The 19,625-nt window shown below is 45.9% G+C and overlaps 1 protein-coding gene across 8 annotated transcripts in view; it reads right to left on the reverse strand.

Annotated features, from left to right (window-relative positions):
- Window positions 1-4,846: 4,846 nt before the first annotated feature.
- PTPRE (protein tyrosine phosphatase receptor type E) overlaps window positions 4,847-19,625 on the reverse strand; it is a 177,290-nt gene continuing 162,511 nt past the window's right edge. For all 8 annotated transcript variants that reach the window (XM_017858691.1, XM_017858690.1, XM_017858689.1 and 5 more), the window contains 5 exons: window positions 19,036-19,170; window positions 15,538-15,663; window positions 14,484-14,650; window positions 12,259-12,394; window positions 4,847-7,864 (listed from right to left, as the gene is read on the reverse strand). In XM_017858691.1, coding sequence (XP_017714180.1) covers window positions 7,790-7,864; window positions 12,259-12,394; window positions 14,484-14,650; window positions 15,538-15,663; window positions 19,036-19,170 — 639 coding nt within the window. In that variant the 3' untranslated portion in view covers window positions 4,847-7,789. The remainder of the gene's footprint in view (window positions 7,865-12,258; window positions 12,395-14,483; window positions 14,651-15,537; window positions 15,664-19,035; window positions 19,171-19,625) is intronic.

Genomic DNA, 19,625 nt, shown 5'->3' on the forward strand with positions numbered 1-19,625 from the left:
AGAAGCCAAGGCAAGCAAGGACGAGGCATACTTGGAGTATTCCCACTGGAGTAACTTCTGCAGCTAGAAGCTTTTGAGATGTGATTGTCATACAGAGCCAAAGAAATGCAAGGTGCAGGGCAAGTGAGGGTCTTGGGAATTGCTGGAGATAATGGTGCTCTGTGCTTGTGGCAAGAGCAGTGAAGTGGTGAGACCAGTTTTTGAATGTAAACTTTTTATGACAATGGCTGCAAAATGCCCAAAGTGGGCCCCTGTTGCCTATCACTGAGGTTTTCAGGTTGTTTTTTGGGTAGTAATGCCAGGCGATACAGCCCCTCACTAACCAGCCTTGCGATGGATAGCATGCCTGTTACATCTCGAGTGCCTAGCTTTCTGGTGGATTCTATTTGCCAGTCAGTGTTGGTTTCCAATGTGAAGCATCTTTGCTATAAACAGACTCTACTGAGAGCTGCGTGATTTGAAGAAACAATACATCCTACTTGTAATTACATCATTTTACTTGAAATATTAGTAAACATAACATGAACTGTTTCTATTTGAATCAGTGTGGTACTGCTGTATGTTCAGAACATGCATCTTAATACATAAAGTTAATTTCATTTATAAAATGCTCCAAAATGGGCAAAAAATGAACTGTTGTTTAGAGATGGAAATATAGGTGGTAAGACCGTTAAAAATCAAGGCTCTGTTTATAATGACAAAATGCAAGATATTGGCTATCAAGAGAATAGAAAGGTAGAGGATGTGTATTCCCCATGGGCAGGGCTGACCTCCTTGGGGGCAGGGAGAGGGTGTCCTCTGACATATTTATGTGTCCTCAGAGCTTCCCCAGCGCTGAGCCTTTCCCTAACAGGTGCATGGGTATGTGGTACTTTTGCACTGATCCATTTTGAATGCATACTGGCTACACGTGTAAGCTTTCCTAGGGAAGTGACCACAGCTCCGAGAGGGTATTACTGACCTCCTCAAGCAAGAACCACACAAAAGAGACTCCTGACAGTGGGGTGGGACTGGGGTCCCTCTACCTGGAGCAAATCACCTGCAGCCCTTTTTCTTGCACTACAAACCTCCGTGGCTCCATCACAGCAAGCGATCATGCTCCGTCTCCGGAGTATCAGCTCATTTGGTGTCTGGAGAGGAGGAGGCTCAACATGATTCTCATGCTGAGGAAAATGATATTAAGCTAGGAATTCTGCATCTCTGGAGTTGTATTAAACCCACCTGCACATTTTAATCAATTACACGGTGATTTTCTCTCTTTTTTTTGGAAACAGGGTCTCACTCTGCCTGTCAGTCTGGAGTGCAGTGGTGCGATCTCTACTCACTGCAACCTCTGCCTCCCGGGTTCAAGCAATTCTCGTGCCTCAGTCTCTTGAGTAGCTGGGATTAGAAGCGCTTGTAACCATGCGGGTTAATTTTTTTATTTTTAGTAGAGACAAGATTTTGCTATATTTCCCAGCCTGGTCTTGAACTCCTGGCCTGCCCAGCTTGGCCTCCCAAAGTTCTGGGATTACAGGCATGAGCCACCATGCCTGGCCTTCTCAAGTATTTTTAATGTGCCACAGTGTTGTTTAATAACAGCTCAAAGAAAGGGCAAGTTACGCAGAGTGACTGAATTTAGAAGGGCCACAGCAGCATAGGGGTGTCCTGGGTTGGAATTCTGTCTCTTCTACCACCTCCAACCTAACTTTGGTCTAGTTTCATATCCTCTGGAAGCCTCTGTTTCTCAGCCCTTGAGGGCATATTGTGCAGATAATACCCATACAAAGGGCCCAGCACATAGGTGCTCATGGAATGAGAACTATTTGTGTATATGGCTCACTTTATAAACCTAAAATACATATTTTGAAAATAAGAAAAGAGGAATGAAGTGAATTTGTTGATTGTTACTATCATAGTTGTTCTGGGCTAATTGTTATAATGTGCTTACTATGCTTTCATCTTAATAGTGATTACTGAAAAACCACTGAGATTTTCCATGCTCATTCAGATATCCTCTCTAATCACAAGCATTAGTGCTCACCACAAAAGGGTCCCAAAGAACCGCTGTTGTGTTTGTTGGCCTCTGTTCTGAATGGTGTCCGTTTGCATCTTTGAGGGAGGTTTTGCTCAGGAAAGGGCTATCAGTGAGGGCAGGATGCCCTAGGCAACCTCGGACAGGATTCAGTGGTTGGGAAAGGAGGGGTAACCCCACACCTCAGCCACACGCTGGCCGCTCGGTGACACAAATCTCCAGGTGCTCGGTCATTGGCAGACACTCCTGCAGGTGACAACGCAGCCACATCAGGATGACATAACTTTCATCCATGGGGCTTTTCCGGATGGAGTGGGGATGTGTTACTTTTAGAAGGAGGGCACTGTCATGTAACCTCAGTATCCAGAGCAGAGCCAAATGTGAAGCTCACACCTCGGTCCAGCCTCTGCCGGGGGCCTCTGAGTGCTTATAGCAAAGGCTGCTGGTCCATATGCAAGAGGGAAACAGGTTTTGGTTTCTAAGGCACAGATGGGCTCCTTTAGCCTAGAATTCTGGAGGGGAACCTGATCCTGTGAAGTGTTTCTTGAAACTTGGTGTGATCCCTGGAAGAAGCCCAGAGTCTTATTTGAGATGAGACTAGGATGTTGCCACAACATGCTGGGTGACAGTGTTGGTGCATTACTTGGTGCTGCTTCCTGGCAAGTGCATTAAACAGCTGTCAGAGACGCTCTAATAAAGGAACAGAAGGGGCACAGTTATAACAGGAAAAACAAAGGGTTAGTACCCATGTTTTCAAAAGACTGACAATAAACAAGATAATAATAAAAGATTGACAATAAACCAACAAGGAAAACTCAGTTGGCACAATGAGGAAAACGGATGAAACTCTGAATGGCGCTTCACTGATGAAACACAAATAACGCATGTATGAAAACATGCTCAACCCAATAGAACTCTGGGACATGCAAATTCACATGAAGTCTGATTTTTTTTTTTTTTTTGCCTCTCGGGTGTGCAAAATCTAAAAGGTTTGCTAACGTCCTGGGTGAGTGACTTCTAGGGAGACAGCGCCATCATGTCCTGTTGGTGAGTTGGTGCCTGGGAAGATCCTTTGGAAGTGACAATTTGGTGTTTTCTACTTAAATTTAAAATGTGCATGCCCTTTAACCTGGAAACTTCACTTCTAGGGAATTTTCCCATAGAACTAGTTTGCACATTAGCAAACATACACAAATGCAGGAGTATTCATTATACAATTGAAATATAGAATTGCAGCGTGGAAACAAGTTAATGTCTGTCACTGGGGAGGTGGAGGTGACTCTACAGACTTCATTATATTTATACTGTGGAATGCCAAGCAGCCATTACACAGAAGTAGGAAGCTCTGTAAGTGCTGACATGGCCAGGTGGGATGTTGACCAAAGAGGGCCATCTGCAAAACTGCCCATATGTGGGAGATTTAGTCACTTGTAACATACAGTGCTTTCACATATTAACCTCCTTAACATCAGGGTTATCACAAAGTTGGTGGGATCTTACAGGAATAAATGGCAGTATTCTTGCTTTCTTAGCAGAACATAAAGTGATTTTGACAATGGTAGTCCTGGATTTGATGATATACCAGGAGTTTGACTGTTGTTCATAAAAGCAAACAATGTATATGTTTCTGGAACTATACAGATTTAAATTGCAGTGTTGTCTGGAGATGTACTCGAAAGTTATCAATGGAATGAGATGGGGAGAGGAGTTAGGAAATGCGTTAAATGCTCTTGGTGTATTTGTTTGGTTTGAATGTTTGTAACAAACATGTCTCCCTATATTGCTGGTATTGCCCCATCCTTTGAGACAAGAGGCAGTTGGCTCTGTTAGACCCTGGGCCAAGTGGGAGACCAGCTGTGGGCACTGAATGTGGAAGTGGCACTGTGACAGCCGGCTGGGGCATGGCTCTCTTGAGCCCTGGAGCTGCCCTCCCAGCAACCCAGCAGATGGCCCGAGGCCCCCCTGGGATGAACATTGCTCCCCACTGACACACAGCTGCCACGCCCAATATGCAAGCCGTTAGAGGCCAAGCTTGGGAGCTTGGTGACCACAGCAGATGCCTGGATGTTGTGTGTCACTGTCCCTGGGCGATCCTCTGATTTTGGCAACAGTAGGCCCACAAGTGGGGCATGCATGTGCCAGGGAGCTGGCAGCCCTGGAACCAACCTTTCACCTGGTGGATGAGAGCTGTGGGTCAGCGCTCCAGCATCCTGCTCCTTCATGCATAAGATGTGGGGAGACCCCTTGTACATCTCTGCAGAGTGGAGTTCCCAGTGTGGTCTCAGTAATGCTCCTCTGAGTGACTTGCTGAGACACACACACACTCATCGGTGCGATTGGCAACCTGCCTGTCTCTCCTGAGGTCCCTCAGCACTCAGTGTCCTATCTGTGTGTTTCTGGTGATAGGAGCTGCTTTTGAGGCTGGTCTGGCAAGTGTACTTTTGCAGACCTCAGCTCCTTCTGAGGCATTGGTCTGAGGCAGTGCTATTTGGGTTCAATGGCCCCTGGTGAATGCCCAGTTGGTGACTTTCTTTATGCCTCTTCCATACTTCCTTTTCCTTGGATCCCTCTGGCCCTCCCCACTGTGTCCAGCTGTGCCTGCACCTTCATATGTTCAGGTCTGCTTACCCCAGGGGAAGAGCCAAGACCACATCCACAGCAGAGTGGACGCTGCTTGTCTAGGATGGGACATTGGGACCCACAGACTCATAAGGAGAAACCAGTATCAAAAGAGCCCACAACAGCAAACCCCATCTTATAGCAGGTAATTTTTTTTTTTTTTTTTTTTTGCACAGGAATAAAAGTAAGAGATCTGAAGAAAAAGACACAGGCTGGTAGTCAAAGTAAAGGTTTATCCTTGCATCAGAATGGTTTAAATCTTGCAATTCGCATATACAAAGAATTCAGCAACATTCACTGGCATTATAATCAGAGCAAGATCAAATTATAAATGTAATCAAAGAAAATATGATAGTTGAAACTGTAATAACATACATATATTATAAAGATTGCACATAAATTAAACACAACTTGGTTAAACAAACAAACGAAAAAGTATCCGTAATCATACACTTAAAAGAATAACATGGGTATGTCTCCAAATGCTGAAACACAGGTGTCAGGCTCATTTTAAAAGTGTTTAAAAACACATAAAAATACCTTTTGAAACACCGGTATGCATTCTTCACTCGTATAGCACATGGAGAGAAACCGTAAAGGCAGTCACACAGTGACCAGATCACACACAGATCAGAATGGTCGTCTTCTAATCACTATTTGGCATTTGAACCCAACTGCATGCAACAAAGGAAAATGTGAAAGGAACAACGGTGTCGGCACTGGGCTGTTTGGGGCTGTTTTGTTATGTACAATGGACTTTCTTTGACTGAAGGAAAGAAGAGATGAACTTTCCAGGTTGCACAGAGAAGATACGGAGTCCCCCAGGGGTTGATTCCCCCAGCGTGAGTTGCTCTAAGGCCCAGGAGATTGTGTGAACTGGGACCTTGGTAGAGGCCATGAGACTGTAATGACTTCCCCTCTAAAGGGGAATGCTGCCCCGGACAGCGGAAGGGAGAGTCCTTTGTCCTGGGGAAAGTGGCTTCTCCTTTGTTCCTGGAATGGAAAAGGTTTGGGAACAGGCAGAACCCCTGCAGCGGACACCTGGGGTTGGTCTAACGGGACAGGAAAAAACGTGAGCAGGGCCCTTTCCTGAGGGCACCCTGAAAAGGTCTAACTTAAAGGTACTTCTTGATACAAGAGATGCCAGTTAGACCATTAAAGGGCTTCAAGGATTCTGACAGAGGGCTCCTAGACATGAACCAAAGCCTGTGCCCCTCTACTGTGACTTCGAACTCTCAAATGACCAGAGAAATGTCACCTTCATTGTAGCAAGCTGGCTCTGTTTCTAGGTTCAGGTGCTGAACAGAAACTTACTTCCCTCTCTTCTCCTTCAGTCAAAAAAAGGCTTTGGGTTTGGAATTTTAACGATGAAAACAAAAGGGACCTGGTGAACCTCAAAAAGCTCCATTTTCCTCTTCCACCGAGATGCTGAATCATTGTACAGAGAAGAAGAGCATATTCAGCAGTGTGCAGCCCAGGCGTGCAGCTGGTGAGGATGGCGGTCACGAAGTGTGCTTTCGTCCTTCCAGCTGGGCACCAAGTCTTGCCCTTGGATGGGGCTTGGAGCCATGGAGTGGGTGAGAAGCTTGATTCCCTGTAAGCCTATTATGGAACAATAATGTGTCCTGGGTTGCATTTGCACACACCATCAATGAATAGGGACGAACGCTGCAACACGAGGGTGCGATCAGTTATCGGTGAAAATGTCAAATAAGGCCTTTATATAGCTTTTAGAAAACAAAAAAAGTACCAAAAATGCACGTGTTAAATGCTTTTAGTAGTAAGGTAGGCCAGATATCTTTTTGTTTATATTGTGCTCATCTGCTAGGTACCTAATGGCCATAGAAAGATAACTGCTATAAAATTCAATGTTGGTACATTCACACCCATTCTTTTTTTTGCCCCCATCAGCCAATCTTATCTGGCAATGGGATCGTTACTGTTATCCAGGGTCAATGGTCTCAGTAGTATTTCCATTCAAAAATAATTTAGCTTTTAGATTAAGGATTTCTTTTTTTCTTTTATTAAACATTGAAAGGTGGGACTTTAAAAAAATGGTATAAATCTAGATTTTAGGGATTCTTTTCCTACAAACAATCTTAGCTTTTTACAAGAAATGTTTAAATACCAAAATGTTGCTCAGAAAATTTAAAGTTTAATTGCCTGTGGTTATTCTACTGTTTCTATCCCAATGTGTGCTCCTCTGTATTACGTGTGTAAGATGCTCAGTTCATCTGAACGTTTGGATGGGACGTTTCGTGTTGAGCCTCCAGGCATAGCACTGGACCAGCACAGGTTGCTGTGGCAGAATGGGAGGGGAGAATGGGAGAGGCAGCTGGTTTGATTTTCTGAGGGTTGTCTGGGCCAGACAGGCAGCTGGACAGCAGGTGGTGCTTCGGGGTGCAGCTCCGATGGCTGGTTTTGTTGTACCCAAGGCCACGGGTCCACGGGACCACCCGGCATTTACATCTCTTCTCATCCAGCCAAGATAGTATAGACACAGTCTTGATGGTGTAGACACAGTCTTGATGGTGTAGACACAGCATTTTAAAATATTACTTATATTCACCGGCTACTCTAGTGTGTTTTAGACCTGGATTCAGGTTGTAAAGACTTTTTGATCTTTAAAATGTAAAGATAAACCACATGGGCCGGAACTGAGAACTTTACAAAAGTCCCCATTTACATTGTATCATCACGAACAGGTTGCCTTCCAAAAATGCTGCTGTTCGGGGTTGTGAAATCAGTGTTAGGAAAGTGCATTTTCAACTGACTTCTGAGTCCTCGACTGTTTTCTTAATATGAGCTTTGTGTTTAGTATCTTGCAGGGGCACACTTCGCATATTAAGATTACAACATTTAAAGGTGTTGAATGTGTGAAATTAAACGATATGAATCTAATGAAAAATTAATATATTTACTAATATTAGCAGAAATATATATTTTATGGGATATTATTTGACCTTAATACATTATTCCAATTTTTAAAAAGCATATTTAAGATTTAACAACTTTATAGCAGGTGGCCTTTAAGGCATAACAAAATATATACAAAGAAATTAGGGAAGATATTAATGTCAGCTATGAAATAAATTAACATGATTTTTACAAAATATACTGACCATTAAATTAAAAAATATTTTAAGGCAGGAATCTTCATTTGAAATTAGCATAGTCAGAAAATATATCAATAAAATCTTGTACCACTTTGTAGCAGAATTCATACTGTTCCTGAAAAGACAAACAAGGACACATTAAAATGTTAGTCCCCAAAATATATTTGATTAATTTAATCAGGAGAGATACTCAAAAACAAGGCATCAATAAGTGTGACTATTCATTAAAATACCATATACCTTTATGCACATCATAATTGGTTTTTAGGCACATACAGAATTCCAAATAAAGCTATTTTCCTACATCGAATGTGTCAGTTAGTGTATTAACATTTCAAGTGAGTGTATTTAATGGGCTGAGTAAAATGTATGTAGCTTTCCCATTGAAACTGGAAAACAACGATTTTGAATTGAAAAAAAAAAAAAGAACCAGGCCAGGTGCAATGACTCAACGTCTGTAATACCAGCACTTTCAGAGCCCAAGGCAGGAGGATCACTTGAGCCCAGGAGTTTCAGACTAGCCTGGGCAACATGGTGCAACCCCATCTCTATCAAAAAAGATAGAAAAATTAGCTGGGCATAGTGGTGCACACCCGTAGGCCCAGCTACTCGGGAAGCCGAGATGGGAGGATTCTTTGAGCCCAGGAGGCAGATTGCGGTGAGCCAAGATTGTGCCACTGCACCTCTGCACTCCAGCCTAGGTAACAGAGTGAGACCCTGTCTCAAAAAAAAAAAAAAAAAAAAAAAAGAGAGAGAGAGAGAAAGAGAAAAAAAAATCAGAGTACTAACATTGGCAGATAAATTTCATAAAGTAAGAAACCAATCTATAAAAGTTAAATAAAATGCACATCTAGATTATTTTAAAGCCTAAATTTACTATACAAAAGGGACATTGTTTTATATATAGGCTGGTCCTCCCAGACCCCTGGGTGGGATATTTGAGCTTGGGGCTGGGATAGGGGCTTGGGAAACTGGAGAGGCCAAAAGCTGTCCTCAGCACCTCCCTGCTTCTTTCCAACACATTCGACTTGGGCTCTTCTTAGCACACAGTGAACAAATATCTAAATATTTTTGGATGGAAAGATGCCAAACAGCTAGCTTAGCCCTTCCTGAGTCCCAGTCTGGCCAGGATGGGAAGGAGCTGGGTTTTCCAGAGAAGGAAAAGGTGAGCCTGAAACTTGGCTTCTAAATTTGCATGAAGTTGTTGGAAGTGCCAAGACCAGATTGTAGGGGCCTCACTTCTGGCTCCTAAGACACGCAGCTGATCACGCAGCCTTCAGAAGGAAAGGGAATTGAATTCCTAGAAGGAATTCTCAATAAATATACAGGCTCTCTTTAAAGAGGCAAACAGCTTAAAGCAACATCGACTTTTCCAACTTAAAGCAACATCAACCGAATATCAACTTAAAACAACATCGACTGAATATCAAAGCTGGCTCAGTCTGGGATGGAAATGGAGATGATCACTAATTACTCTGTTTTCATAGCAAGCACAACAGCTAACTGCTGACCATCCCATGTCGTCTTGAGTACAAGTGACTGGGGCCAGTGATGGATGAAGTGTACTTTGGAGTGTGCTGGGATGATACAAGCCACACCTCAGGTCACAGACAGACATTTGTGGTCAAGCCACAGACTCCAGGGAAACAGATGTACTTGTGTTCTTTGGAATGTCAGTTCCAACCAAAGGCTACCTAGGATGCTGGAAGCAAGTCTTCCCTGAGTACTCAGCAATTGGAAACTGGTTCTGGGGCCGCTGTGCCCACCTGCAGGGCTAAATCAACCTGCATGTCAGCCATCATCTCTTTATTCAAAGATGTTTTTGCGCCTGTGTTTTTTTGCCAAAATATCCCTGCCAAATGTGAGGTCTGGCAGCACAGAGTACTAGTTAAGCCCTTCCCTTCTGGAGTCAGATAGAGTTTGAATCTCATTCTGACACTTCATACCTGAAAATCTCAGGCAGGTTTCTCAACCGTCCTAACTGGAGGTGCCTGCAGAACACTCCTTGTGAACAGAAGCAGGCACAAGGGCAAGCAGATGGTGAAGATGAAATGAGAAACGTCTGTAAGGCACCTGGTTGCACTGCACCCAACACCTGACGGTTATTTAGTGACTCACTTCTCCCTCATTCGTTTGCTGATTCACCTCTTGCTCTGGAGCCCTCGCCATGGGCTGGGCATTGGACTAGACCCTGACTCTGAAAGTCAGGTTACAAAGTGCTCTGTCAAGCTGTTAGCAGGCAAGAGAGCACAGGTGACAGCCACACAACATCTGAGGGCAGCTTCCCAGTCAGGGAGCATGGAGGGGCAAGCTGGGGTCAGGAAGAGCAGAGCTGAGACGGGAGGACACCTGGATGCTAGTTGGTCTCGAAAATAGAATATATTGACCAGACCAGGCAAATTCATGAGAGCTGTGAGTCCCCCAAAAGGCTAGGGAAACGCTGTATGCTGCTGCTTAGAGAGAGGGTCTTTGCTACAGGTCGTTGGGCACGTCCCAGAGGCCAGGCACTAGTAGAGCCCCTGATGTACTTAAAGCAAATTTCACACAGTGATTCTAACACACCATCTAACCATTCAAACACACCATCACCCCTATTTTCCACAGAAAGGAACTGAAGCCCAGAAAGCGGAAGGAGCTTGTCCAAGTTCACAGAGCCCCAAGGGAGTCCAGCTGTGAATCTGAAGGACAGTGGAAGCCGAATCTCTGCAGGGACACCTGCTGTCTCTTCCATACTGAGGTGGCTGGGCAGGCAGGACGAAAGCCGTTTGCACTGCCTGGGGAATCCTGCGTAAAATTAACAACAGGAAAGAAACCAGAGAGACTGGCTCATAGTTTCAAAACTGGATTTCTTTTTGAGGGGTTCTTGTTAAAGTCTTTTTTATTTTATTTATTTATTTTATTTTATTTTATTTTTTTTGAGATGGAGTCTCACTCTGCTGCCCAGGCTGGAGTGCGGTGGCGCGATCTTGGCTCACTGCAACCTCCACCGCCCTGGCTCAAGCAGTTCTCCTGCCTCAGCCTCCTAAGTAGCTGGAGTTACATGCATGTGCCACCACGCCCAGCTAATTTTTGTATGTTTAGTAGAGACAGGATTTCACCATGTTGCCCAGGCTGGTCTCGAACTCCTGAGATCAAGTGATCCACCCTCCTCGGCCTCCCAAAGTTCTGGGATTATGGGCGTGAGCCGCTGCACCGGGACTCCTGTCAAGTGTTTATTAATTACTATTGTTATTTTGATCAAAAACCTCTCTTGGGCATGGTCACTTTGTCCACTTGCAAAACTGTTGTAGTTTGTGTATTTCTGCTGCGTGGACTATCAGAGGCAGGCATGACCTCCAGGAGGCATGAATCAGGCCTCCAGCCTCTTCCCAGAGCCCTCAAGGACTGGCAGTGCTGGGGCCAGGGCTTCGGGACCAGCAGGAGAGCCCTGGGTGCCTTTGTTTCTCCCATCCTTTTCAGCCGCCCAGGTATCCAGCCCGGCACAGACGGCAGAGACTTAGGAGGGAGAGGGACCCAGGAGGCACCCAGCTTTCTAGTCCACTGGCTCTCAAACCTGTATTCATTTTGAGACCACATTGTAGGGGGTGTCTTTCAATATACGGATCCCACCCCCAGAGATTCCACCTAATTGGTTTGAGGGCGGCTTGGGCAATGGAAGACGGTAAATGCCTCCAGGTGGGTCTCATGTGCAGTCAGGCGGTGTGGATGGACAGACCCGCCCTCAGCTCAGGTGTCCTCACTCCGGCTGTGCTTTGCTGTGAGGGGGGTGTGGAAGGGCCTCCTTCCCTCTCTATGCACAGGGGGCTGGGTGAGCCAGGATTTTAGTGTGGAGAGTGAGCAGGCAGGGAGGACAAGTCTGAAGTGGGAAGCTTTGGGGAAAAGGATGCGTTGTAACAGGCTTTAAAATTGTACTCGCTGGGTGAGTGGCAGGAACTGTAGTCGTACTTGGTGAGGAGGAATCGCTTCTGAAAACCAGAAAGCAGGAGTCCTCGAAATGAAAGAGAATGTGTGGGGAAAAGTATTCACACATTACAGGGATTCCTGCAGCCCCCGGACAGTATCTGGAGGTTGAGTGAGACCCAGCCAGGGAAAAGAAGCCACATGGACGAGTATAACATTGAAATGAGAAGTACTAGGATTTTAAGTTTCAGTGCTGCTTTTGAACTTGATAAGAGTATGCTTTTCAGTGCACACAGGAATCTCGCAGAATGGTTCACTTTGACACAAAAGCTCCTATCCTCAGTGCGTCTCTCCAAGTGGTCGCAGACATTGAAACTGGTGGACAGGCCCCTCCTCCTGGGTCTTGCCCAGAAGACACCCAAGTCAGGGAACCCAAGGAAGGAGGGCTCTGCAGAGGTTTACTGCGAAACATTGCAGCTGGCTCTTTTCCCTGGAAATTTTACCTTCCCACCTCCCCCACGTACTTAAGGTCCTTTAATGAAACATGTATCAAATACAACATGAAATAATTCTCCACTCTTCTGGTAACATCCTTATTCAGATTCTTACCAGGGTTTGCACCATATGTGGTCTCTGAAGTCGTAAACTCTTCACAGCTTGAAATACATCTAAAAGTCCCTCGGCTTTTACTCGCTCCAAAATGTTGCTGAGAGCTATGAATGTACCTGTTCGCCCAGCTCCGGCACTGCAGAGAAAAAGTGCTTAATGCAGATCATCCGACTTGCACTTGGGGATGAGAAACAGAGAGCTGACAACCAACCCCTGCATATCAGCACTGAAGCAACAATCGCTGAAAATGATCTCAGTTTGACTGAAATTTTTTTTTTTATCATTTGTATGTAGCTTAGCTTCTGAGCAAGATTTAGCAAATGTAAAATTCCTAAAACACCTCCCTAATTACAGTAGACCAATATTTTATAAAATGAGTCAGGACCAGTGACAAGTTTTTAAGCAAGTGTCACCATTTACCCTCTTCCTTGTGTAAGGCAATGGTTCTCAAAGTGTGGTCCCTGGACCAGCAGCACGGTTGGCACCTGGGAACTTGTCAGAAATGCAAACCCTCCCAGCTCAGGTCTAGGGAGGAGGTAATCCTGGCACACCCCCTCCTTACTGTGCCGGGCGGGGGGGTCTTCTGAAACGGGTGATGCTGAAAGGGAGGGGCGGTTTAAGGACATTCAAAAGCAGAAACAGTCAACTAACACTACCCAGCAAGGCGGATTTGAGTCACCTCCATTTACCATGGTCATTTGCTGACAAACCCCACAAGAGCAGAGCCCAGGCCCTGATAGGAGAGCCCAAGTGTACTGGGCTGGAGGAGGTGGGGTGGACCGGCCTCTTCCAGCAGGTCTTCTGGAGATGCCTGGCTGCCCTCCACGCTCCATAATCTCACCTGTGGGCTTATTCCAAGGCTTCTGTCCTGCTGCAATGATCGGTCCCACATCTGCCTTCCCACAGGTGGGATCTTGTTCACCTCTGCATCTCCTGTGCCCCATGGAACTCATTTCGAGTTTATCCTAAATGACTACTTGGAAGCACCAGGAAAACCAAAAACCAGCCGGGCGCGGTGGCTCAAGCCTGTAATCCCAGCACTTTGGGAGGCCGAGACGGGCGGATCACGAGGTCAGGAGATCGAGACCATCCTGGCTAACACGGTGAAACCCCGTCTCTACTAAAAAATACAAAAAACTAGCCGGGTGAGGTGGCGGGCGCCTGTAGTCCCAGCTACTCGGGAGGCTGAGGCAGGAGAATGGCGTGAACCCGGGAGGCGGAGCTTGTAGTGAGCTGAGATCCGGCCACTGCACTCCAGCCTGGGCGACAGAGCGAGACTCCCTCTCAAAAAAAAAAAAAAAAACCAAAAAACCAAAAACTGAGGTGTGTGCTCCACCTACTGGCCAGGCCAGGAGTGCACCCCGGCGGGGTCCAGGCAGGGAGAGAGCTCTGCCAGCTATAAGGGGTGGGACAGTGGGCGGGGGTGAAAGGCAGTCACAAAGGGTGAGCACCACTGGTATGAGACAAGAAATGGAACTGCAGTTTTAGGAGCACATCAGCACCACCCAAGGATAGAACACCCCAAGCTCCTGCTATATCTTGCCAGGTGTCAAGGTCCCTGCCAGCAGAAGTGTGCAGCAGGATCAGAACCACAGAGGCACAGCAGGCAGGCGAGTGGGCGGCCCGTGGGCTTGGCCGGATCTGTGCATCTGCCCTTGGGAATGCTGTGTTTCACACCTTCATCTGCGGATTAAGTGGTGTCCCACGTGCTCCGGGTGTCCCTCTGCCTTTGGGCCTGACTTGGGAGCCAGGCTGAGGCTACAGGACCAGCGTGGCTACAATCCCAGCTGGGACTCCTCATATGGCCAGGAATCCCAGCCAACAGGAAAGGGCGGGTGTAGGCACAGCAGCCCAGCCAGGCAGTCTCTCAAAACCTGCCCAGGAACTTGAAGTCCAGGAGCGTGCTCCTCCGAGCTCTGCCTGGCAATTTTTGATGACTTCAAAAGCACATGGAAATGTGTGTTTGAGTGGTTTCCCAACTCCTCCCTCTGAAGTGCATTCTGCATGTATGTTAAGATGACATGTATGCATCTTATGTGTGACACGATGACATGTATGTACTTAAGTAAAGCCATGTGTGCATGTGTGTAAGGAGAGGTAGAGAGGAGACTCTAGGGAATACCATGGCCGGGGCAGTGACAAGGCTCTGCTGCTCACAGCTGCGGGTACTGGGGGCGTGCAGTCTGTGTCCACCCTACCTGGAGGGCTTCAGGCTGGGGGCTCACCTGCAGTGCACGGTGATGGGGTGGTTGCCCGTCTGCTGCTGCTGCTTCTGCACAGCTGCGATGAGGTCGATCATGCCTTTGCCCTCAGCGGGAATCCCGATCTCAGGCCAGCCGTGGAAGTGAAACTGGCGCACTACTCGGACCTGCTCCTCCTGGCGGGCCTGGGGCTGCAGGGAGGAGAGGGCGTCTCAGCACTGCCTGCCTGCTGGGGAGCAGGCCCCAGCCCCACCTGCCCTCTCAGGGACTGGCCAAGGCTGAGAGCCCTCCCTGAGCCTTCTGTGCTGCCAGCGTCCCCACCGAGGCAGCCTGAAGGAGAAGGCTGAAAACTGCTTGCCCTAAAGAAGAAGGCAAGTGGTTGGCTGTGCTTCCTTCTGCGAGGCGGAGCAAGCCGCCCAGAGCACATTCCCTGGAGCCCTTTGAGGACTGCCCAACCCCTACGGGATCCTTGGCAGCACTGCTGGAGAGAAGGGAGTCACTTTCTCAAGAAGGCAGGGTCCCGCATTTCCCTTCAAAGCTCAAAGGAGCAGCATCTGAGTCTGGCGGCTGGGGTGGCTCTGTGGCTGGCATGGAGGAGACAGTGCAGGTGCATTTCGTGGTACTGACTGTTTGGAGCTCAGCATCAAGTCCTGTGCACAAGTGAGTCATCCTACCCATGGCTGACCCCAAGTCCTCATTCTCTGCCAAGGAGAGAGGGTGAGCAGAACCAAGGATCCAGTGGAAATGGAGACGATTGGGTGGCTCTGAGAAGGCACCTGGAGGAGAGCCCCAGAGAGGCCCCTGTGGCTTCATTAGTCCCCTTTGTTCCTCCTCCCCCAACTAATGGCTAATATAATTCTCCTGAGAGAGAAATGGGAAGTAGGCGGCCAGGGACATGAGAATTGTACGCGAGGCCTGCCACTGTCTCAGAAACCCACTGGTCATTCACAGCCGATAGGACTGTGTGAAGGAAAAGGACAGGTGCAGGGCCACATTCTGGTTCAATGACAAGCAGACCCAGGAGGGAGGGTGTGGTTCACTAAATTCACAAGGGTTTAAAGAGCTAGTTCAACAATACCTGATTGAAAGTGACCAGGAAGTCTCGTATACTGATGGCTTCTGAAAGGGTATCATTCTTTATCTCTATCGTTATTTCTCCATGAGTAACCGAGCCCTCGGTTGGCCAATACTGGTAGCATTTATCCTTAGGGGATAAAATAAAAATGTAAGTCTTATAATAAATAATTTGCTGCTGGCAATTTTAAGTTTATAATGCAGAATTGTTCTCAAACCAGTTAATGTATTTCATGTGACCAAAAAAAGAATACGAATATGAATATAAATGCCTTTTAATGCTTGTTGACCCCGGGAACAGAACAGAGTCTAGAAACAGACACACATATATATATGAAACCTTAACATATGGCAGAAAGGAGAGATTCTTCCATAAATGGGGCTGGATATTGGTTTTCTACCTGGGGAAATGAAATTGGATCCCTGACTCATACTCTACCAGGGCTGATGCGAGTGTCCCCAGCTCTTCCTAGAACTGAGCAGTGTACACCCTGCACTTCCATGTGTAGTGGCCTTGAACCTTAATAAAAATAAACCCAGATGGATTAAGGTTTAAGGTAAAAAACAAAACTGTGAAACTCTTGGAAGAAGAAACATCTTTTCACTTTGAGGTACACAAGGATTACTAGGCAAGAGCCCAAACAGCTAACCAATCATGATGCAACAATTTGAAACACTGGATTACAGTAAAATTCACTTTTCTTCATCAACAAACATCATTAAAAGAGTGAAAAGACAGGCCACAGATTGCAGTAAGATGTTTGCAATATATAAAACCAGTAAAGAATTAGTATCAGGATTATGTAAAGAGCTCCTATAAATCAATAAGAAAGGACAAATAACCCCACAGAAAAATCAGTGAAAGGCAGGAACAGGCATTCGACACAAGAGGAAATACGTCATCCACAGGAACAGGCATTCGACACAAGAGGAAATACGTCATCCACAGGAACAGGCATTCGACACAAGAGGAAATACGTCATCCACAAATGTATGAAGTGATGGGGTTGACCCTGTAGGAATCAGAAAGATGCAAATCAGAGCCACAAAACGATAATATTTACACAGTAATTACACAACGAACAATATTTTGTTAATTTTCAATTAACGATAATTAGGATACCTTGAGAATACCATACTAGGTATGCAGATGAATGATATCTCTTATACATTGCTGATGTCCACTTTGGAAAGCAATTAGGAATTATCTTGCAAATTCAAACTTTCACATACTCTTCAATGAAGCATTTTGGCTCTTTGATACATCTTAGTCCTAGTGCAGCATAAGACATGTACAAGAATATACAGGTAGGGAGAACAGACAGACACAGGGAGGGGAACAATACACACTGGGGCCAGTTGTGGGGTGGAGGGTGAGGGGAAGGAGAGCATTAGGACAAATAGCTAATGCATGCAGGGCTCAAAACCTAGATGACGGGTTGACAGGTGCAGCAAACAACCATGCGCATGTATACCTATGTAATAAAACTACACATTCTGCACTTGTATCCAGAACTTAGAGTTTAAAAAAAGAATGTACAGGTAGCACTGTTTGTAAAATAATGAAATGAAATTAACTCAAGTGTCCATGACAGGAGAAGGAATACGTGAGCTAATGCAGGATATAGTTGACGCAGTGGAATATAATGAAATAATGATGACGAATGAACCGCAGCATAAGCATCAACATAGAACGGTATCAAAACCACAGGTTTGAACGGAAGAAGTAAGTCTCAGAAGACAACATGCTGTAATGATGCTCTTTATATAAAGTTCAAACACAAGCAAGACTAAACAACAGTCTCTGTAGGCATAAATAGATGTGATTTTAAAATATTTTTTTAAAAAGCAAAGAACATATCCACTAGGATAGCTTTAATCAAAAAGACAATCACAATGTTGGTGAGGATGTGGAGAAATTAGGTCCTTATATATTGCTGGTGGGAATGGAAAATGGGGCAGCTACTGTGGAAAACAGCCTGGCAGGTCCTCACAAATGTTAAACAGTAAGTTGATGACATAGAGTTATGAGGTGACCTAGCAATTCCACTCCTAGTATATACACTCCTAGGTATATACCCAAGGGAAATGAAAAAGCATGTCCATACAAAAACTACCACCTGAATGTTCAAGCAGCACTTTTTTTTAAATTTTTTTTTTTGAGATGGAGTCTCGTTCTGTCACGTAGGCTGGAGTGCAATGGCGTGATCTCAGCTCAATGGAACCTCTGCCTCCCAGGTTCAAGCGACTCTCCCTGCCTCAGCCTCCCAAGAAGCTGGGATTGCAGGTTCCCACCACCACACCCAGCTACTTTTTGTATTTTTAGTAGAGATGGGGTTTTGCCGTGTTGGCCAGGCTGGGTGCAAACTCCTGACCTCTTGTAATCTGCCCACCTAGGCCTCCCAAAGGGCTGGAATTACAGGCGTGAGCCACCGCACCCAGCCAAGCAGTGTTATTTATAATAGCTCCAAAGTGGAAACAACCTAAATGTGCATCAGCTGGTGACTGGATATGCAGAATGTAGTATAGCCCCACAAGGGAATACTACTTGTCAATAAAAAAGAATGATTTACTGATTCATGCCACAACATGGATGAACCTTGAAAGCATGATGCTAAGTGAAAGAATCCAATCACAAAAGACCACATACTGTATGATTCCACTTACAATAATGTCCAGAACAGACAAACCCATAGTCAAGAAGCAGATTAGTGGTTGCCAGGGGCTAGGGAAAGGAAGGAATGGGGAGTGACTGCTAATGGCACAAGGTTTCCTTTTGGGTTGATGAAAATGATCTCAAATTAGATAGTGGTGATGGTTGTACAACTTTGTGAATATACTACAATTCACTGAATTGCACCCTTTAAAAAGATGAATTGCACGAATTATAGGTGAATTATATCACAATAAAGCTGTTCCTTTTGAGAGCAAAGAAATAAAAACACAAATACACAGCAGTAAGTATGTCTTGGGGGAGCACCCAGATAGATGTACATTGTTGGTAAAACCTTGGGTTTACTGTTGGGTGGTGAGTTCATGAGTGTTTATTATGTTATTAAATAAATGCAATACAAGAAGGCCAGGGGTGGATCTCTGTAAAAAGGAAGAGTTAACTCATCCAATTTACTAGGACAATATCCATTAGGCACACGTATCAGTGCCTATGTCTTCATGCCTTGAAAAAAGCCAATCAATGTCTTTTTCTTCAACAGGTTATAATCTTGGCCAATACCAAATGGCAAAATTTCAGGGCAGGCTAAATAACATGTAGGCTAAGAATAAAGGGCAGTGGGTAGCTATGGTTAAACCTCACTCCCAAAAGGGAAAGGGTGAAATGAAACCTTTTCATTTCCAACCTCTCTCCCTCCCTCCCTAGTGATCCTGGCTTGGTCTCACCCATGTGTTTGCACTGATGGCGGGTGGGACATTTGTAATGAACGGCGACAGTGCCTCAGGTGCACAGGCTGCCCCTGGAGGGCTGGGACCGGGCGGCACCCCTCACCTGCTCTCTCTCCTGCACCTCCGTCAGCATCACAATAGTGTGGGATTTCCATTCCCAGATCATCCTCCAGAAGTCCTCAACCGTGTGTGCCAGTGGCCCCTGGGTGGCGATGAAATAGTCCTTCTGTCGGTAGCCCTTCAAATGGAGGCGCAGAGGTTAAAGTCCAGCTTCCTTCCATCCTGGCTCCATTACCTGCTCCCTAAGTTTAGGACAGCCTAAGGCCTAATGGGGAAAAGTCTCCCATCTTCCGTGGTTGGCACCAGACCCCAGCTGGCAGGAGCACTCAGGCACACACCTGACAAGCAGGTCAAGAGGCTCGCTTATCTGAAACCATGACCGCCACCATCAGCCCCTGAGGTCATCAACAAATGGGTATTAGGAACTGGTAGTCGCCTGCGGCATCTGAACAGCACCTGGTGGCTTAGATTCTGACATGTTTCTGTGTGTTTCAGCTAGATCAGCATGGAGCCCCCTGGATTCTGGCACAATTTTCTCATCTGAAAATGGCAATATTAACATACACTTAGCTGCAATTCCCCCTTTTGCCCTTCTTCTGCAAACTCCACTGTGCATGAAGACAGCCTCTGTCT

The sequence above is a fragment of the Rhinopithecus bieti genome, unplaced genomic scaffold (assembly GCF_001698545.2).
Source record: "Rhinopithecus bieti isolate Rb0 unplaced genomic scaffold, ASM169854v2 scaffold_42745, whole genome shotgun sequence".
In the NCBI taxonomy this organism is placed as follows: Eukaryota; Metazoa; Chordata; class Mammalia; order Primates; family Cercopithecidae; genus Rhinopithecus; species Rhinopithecus bieti.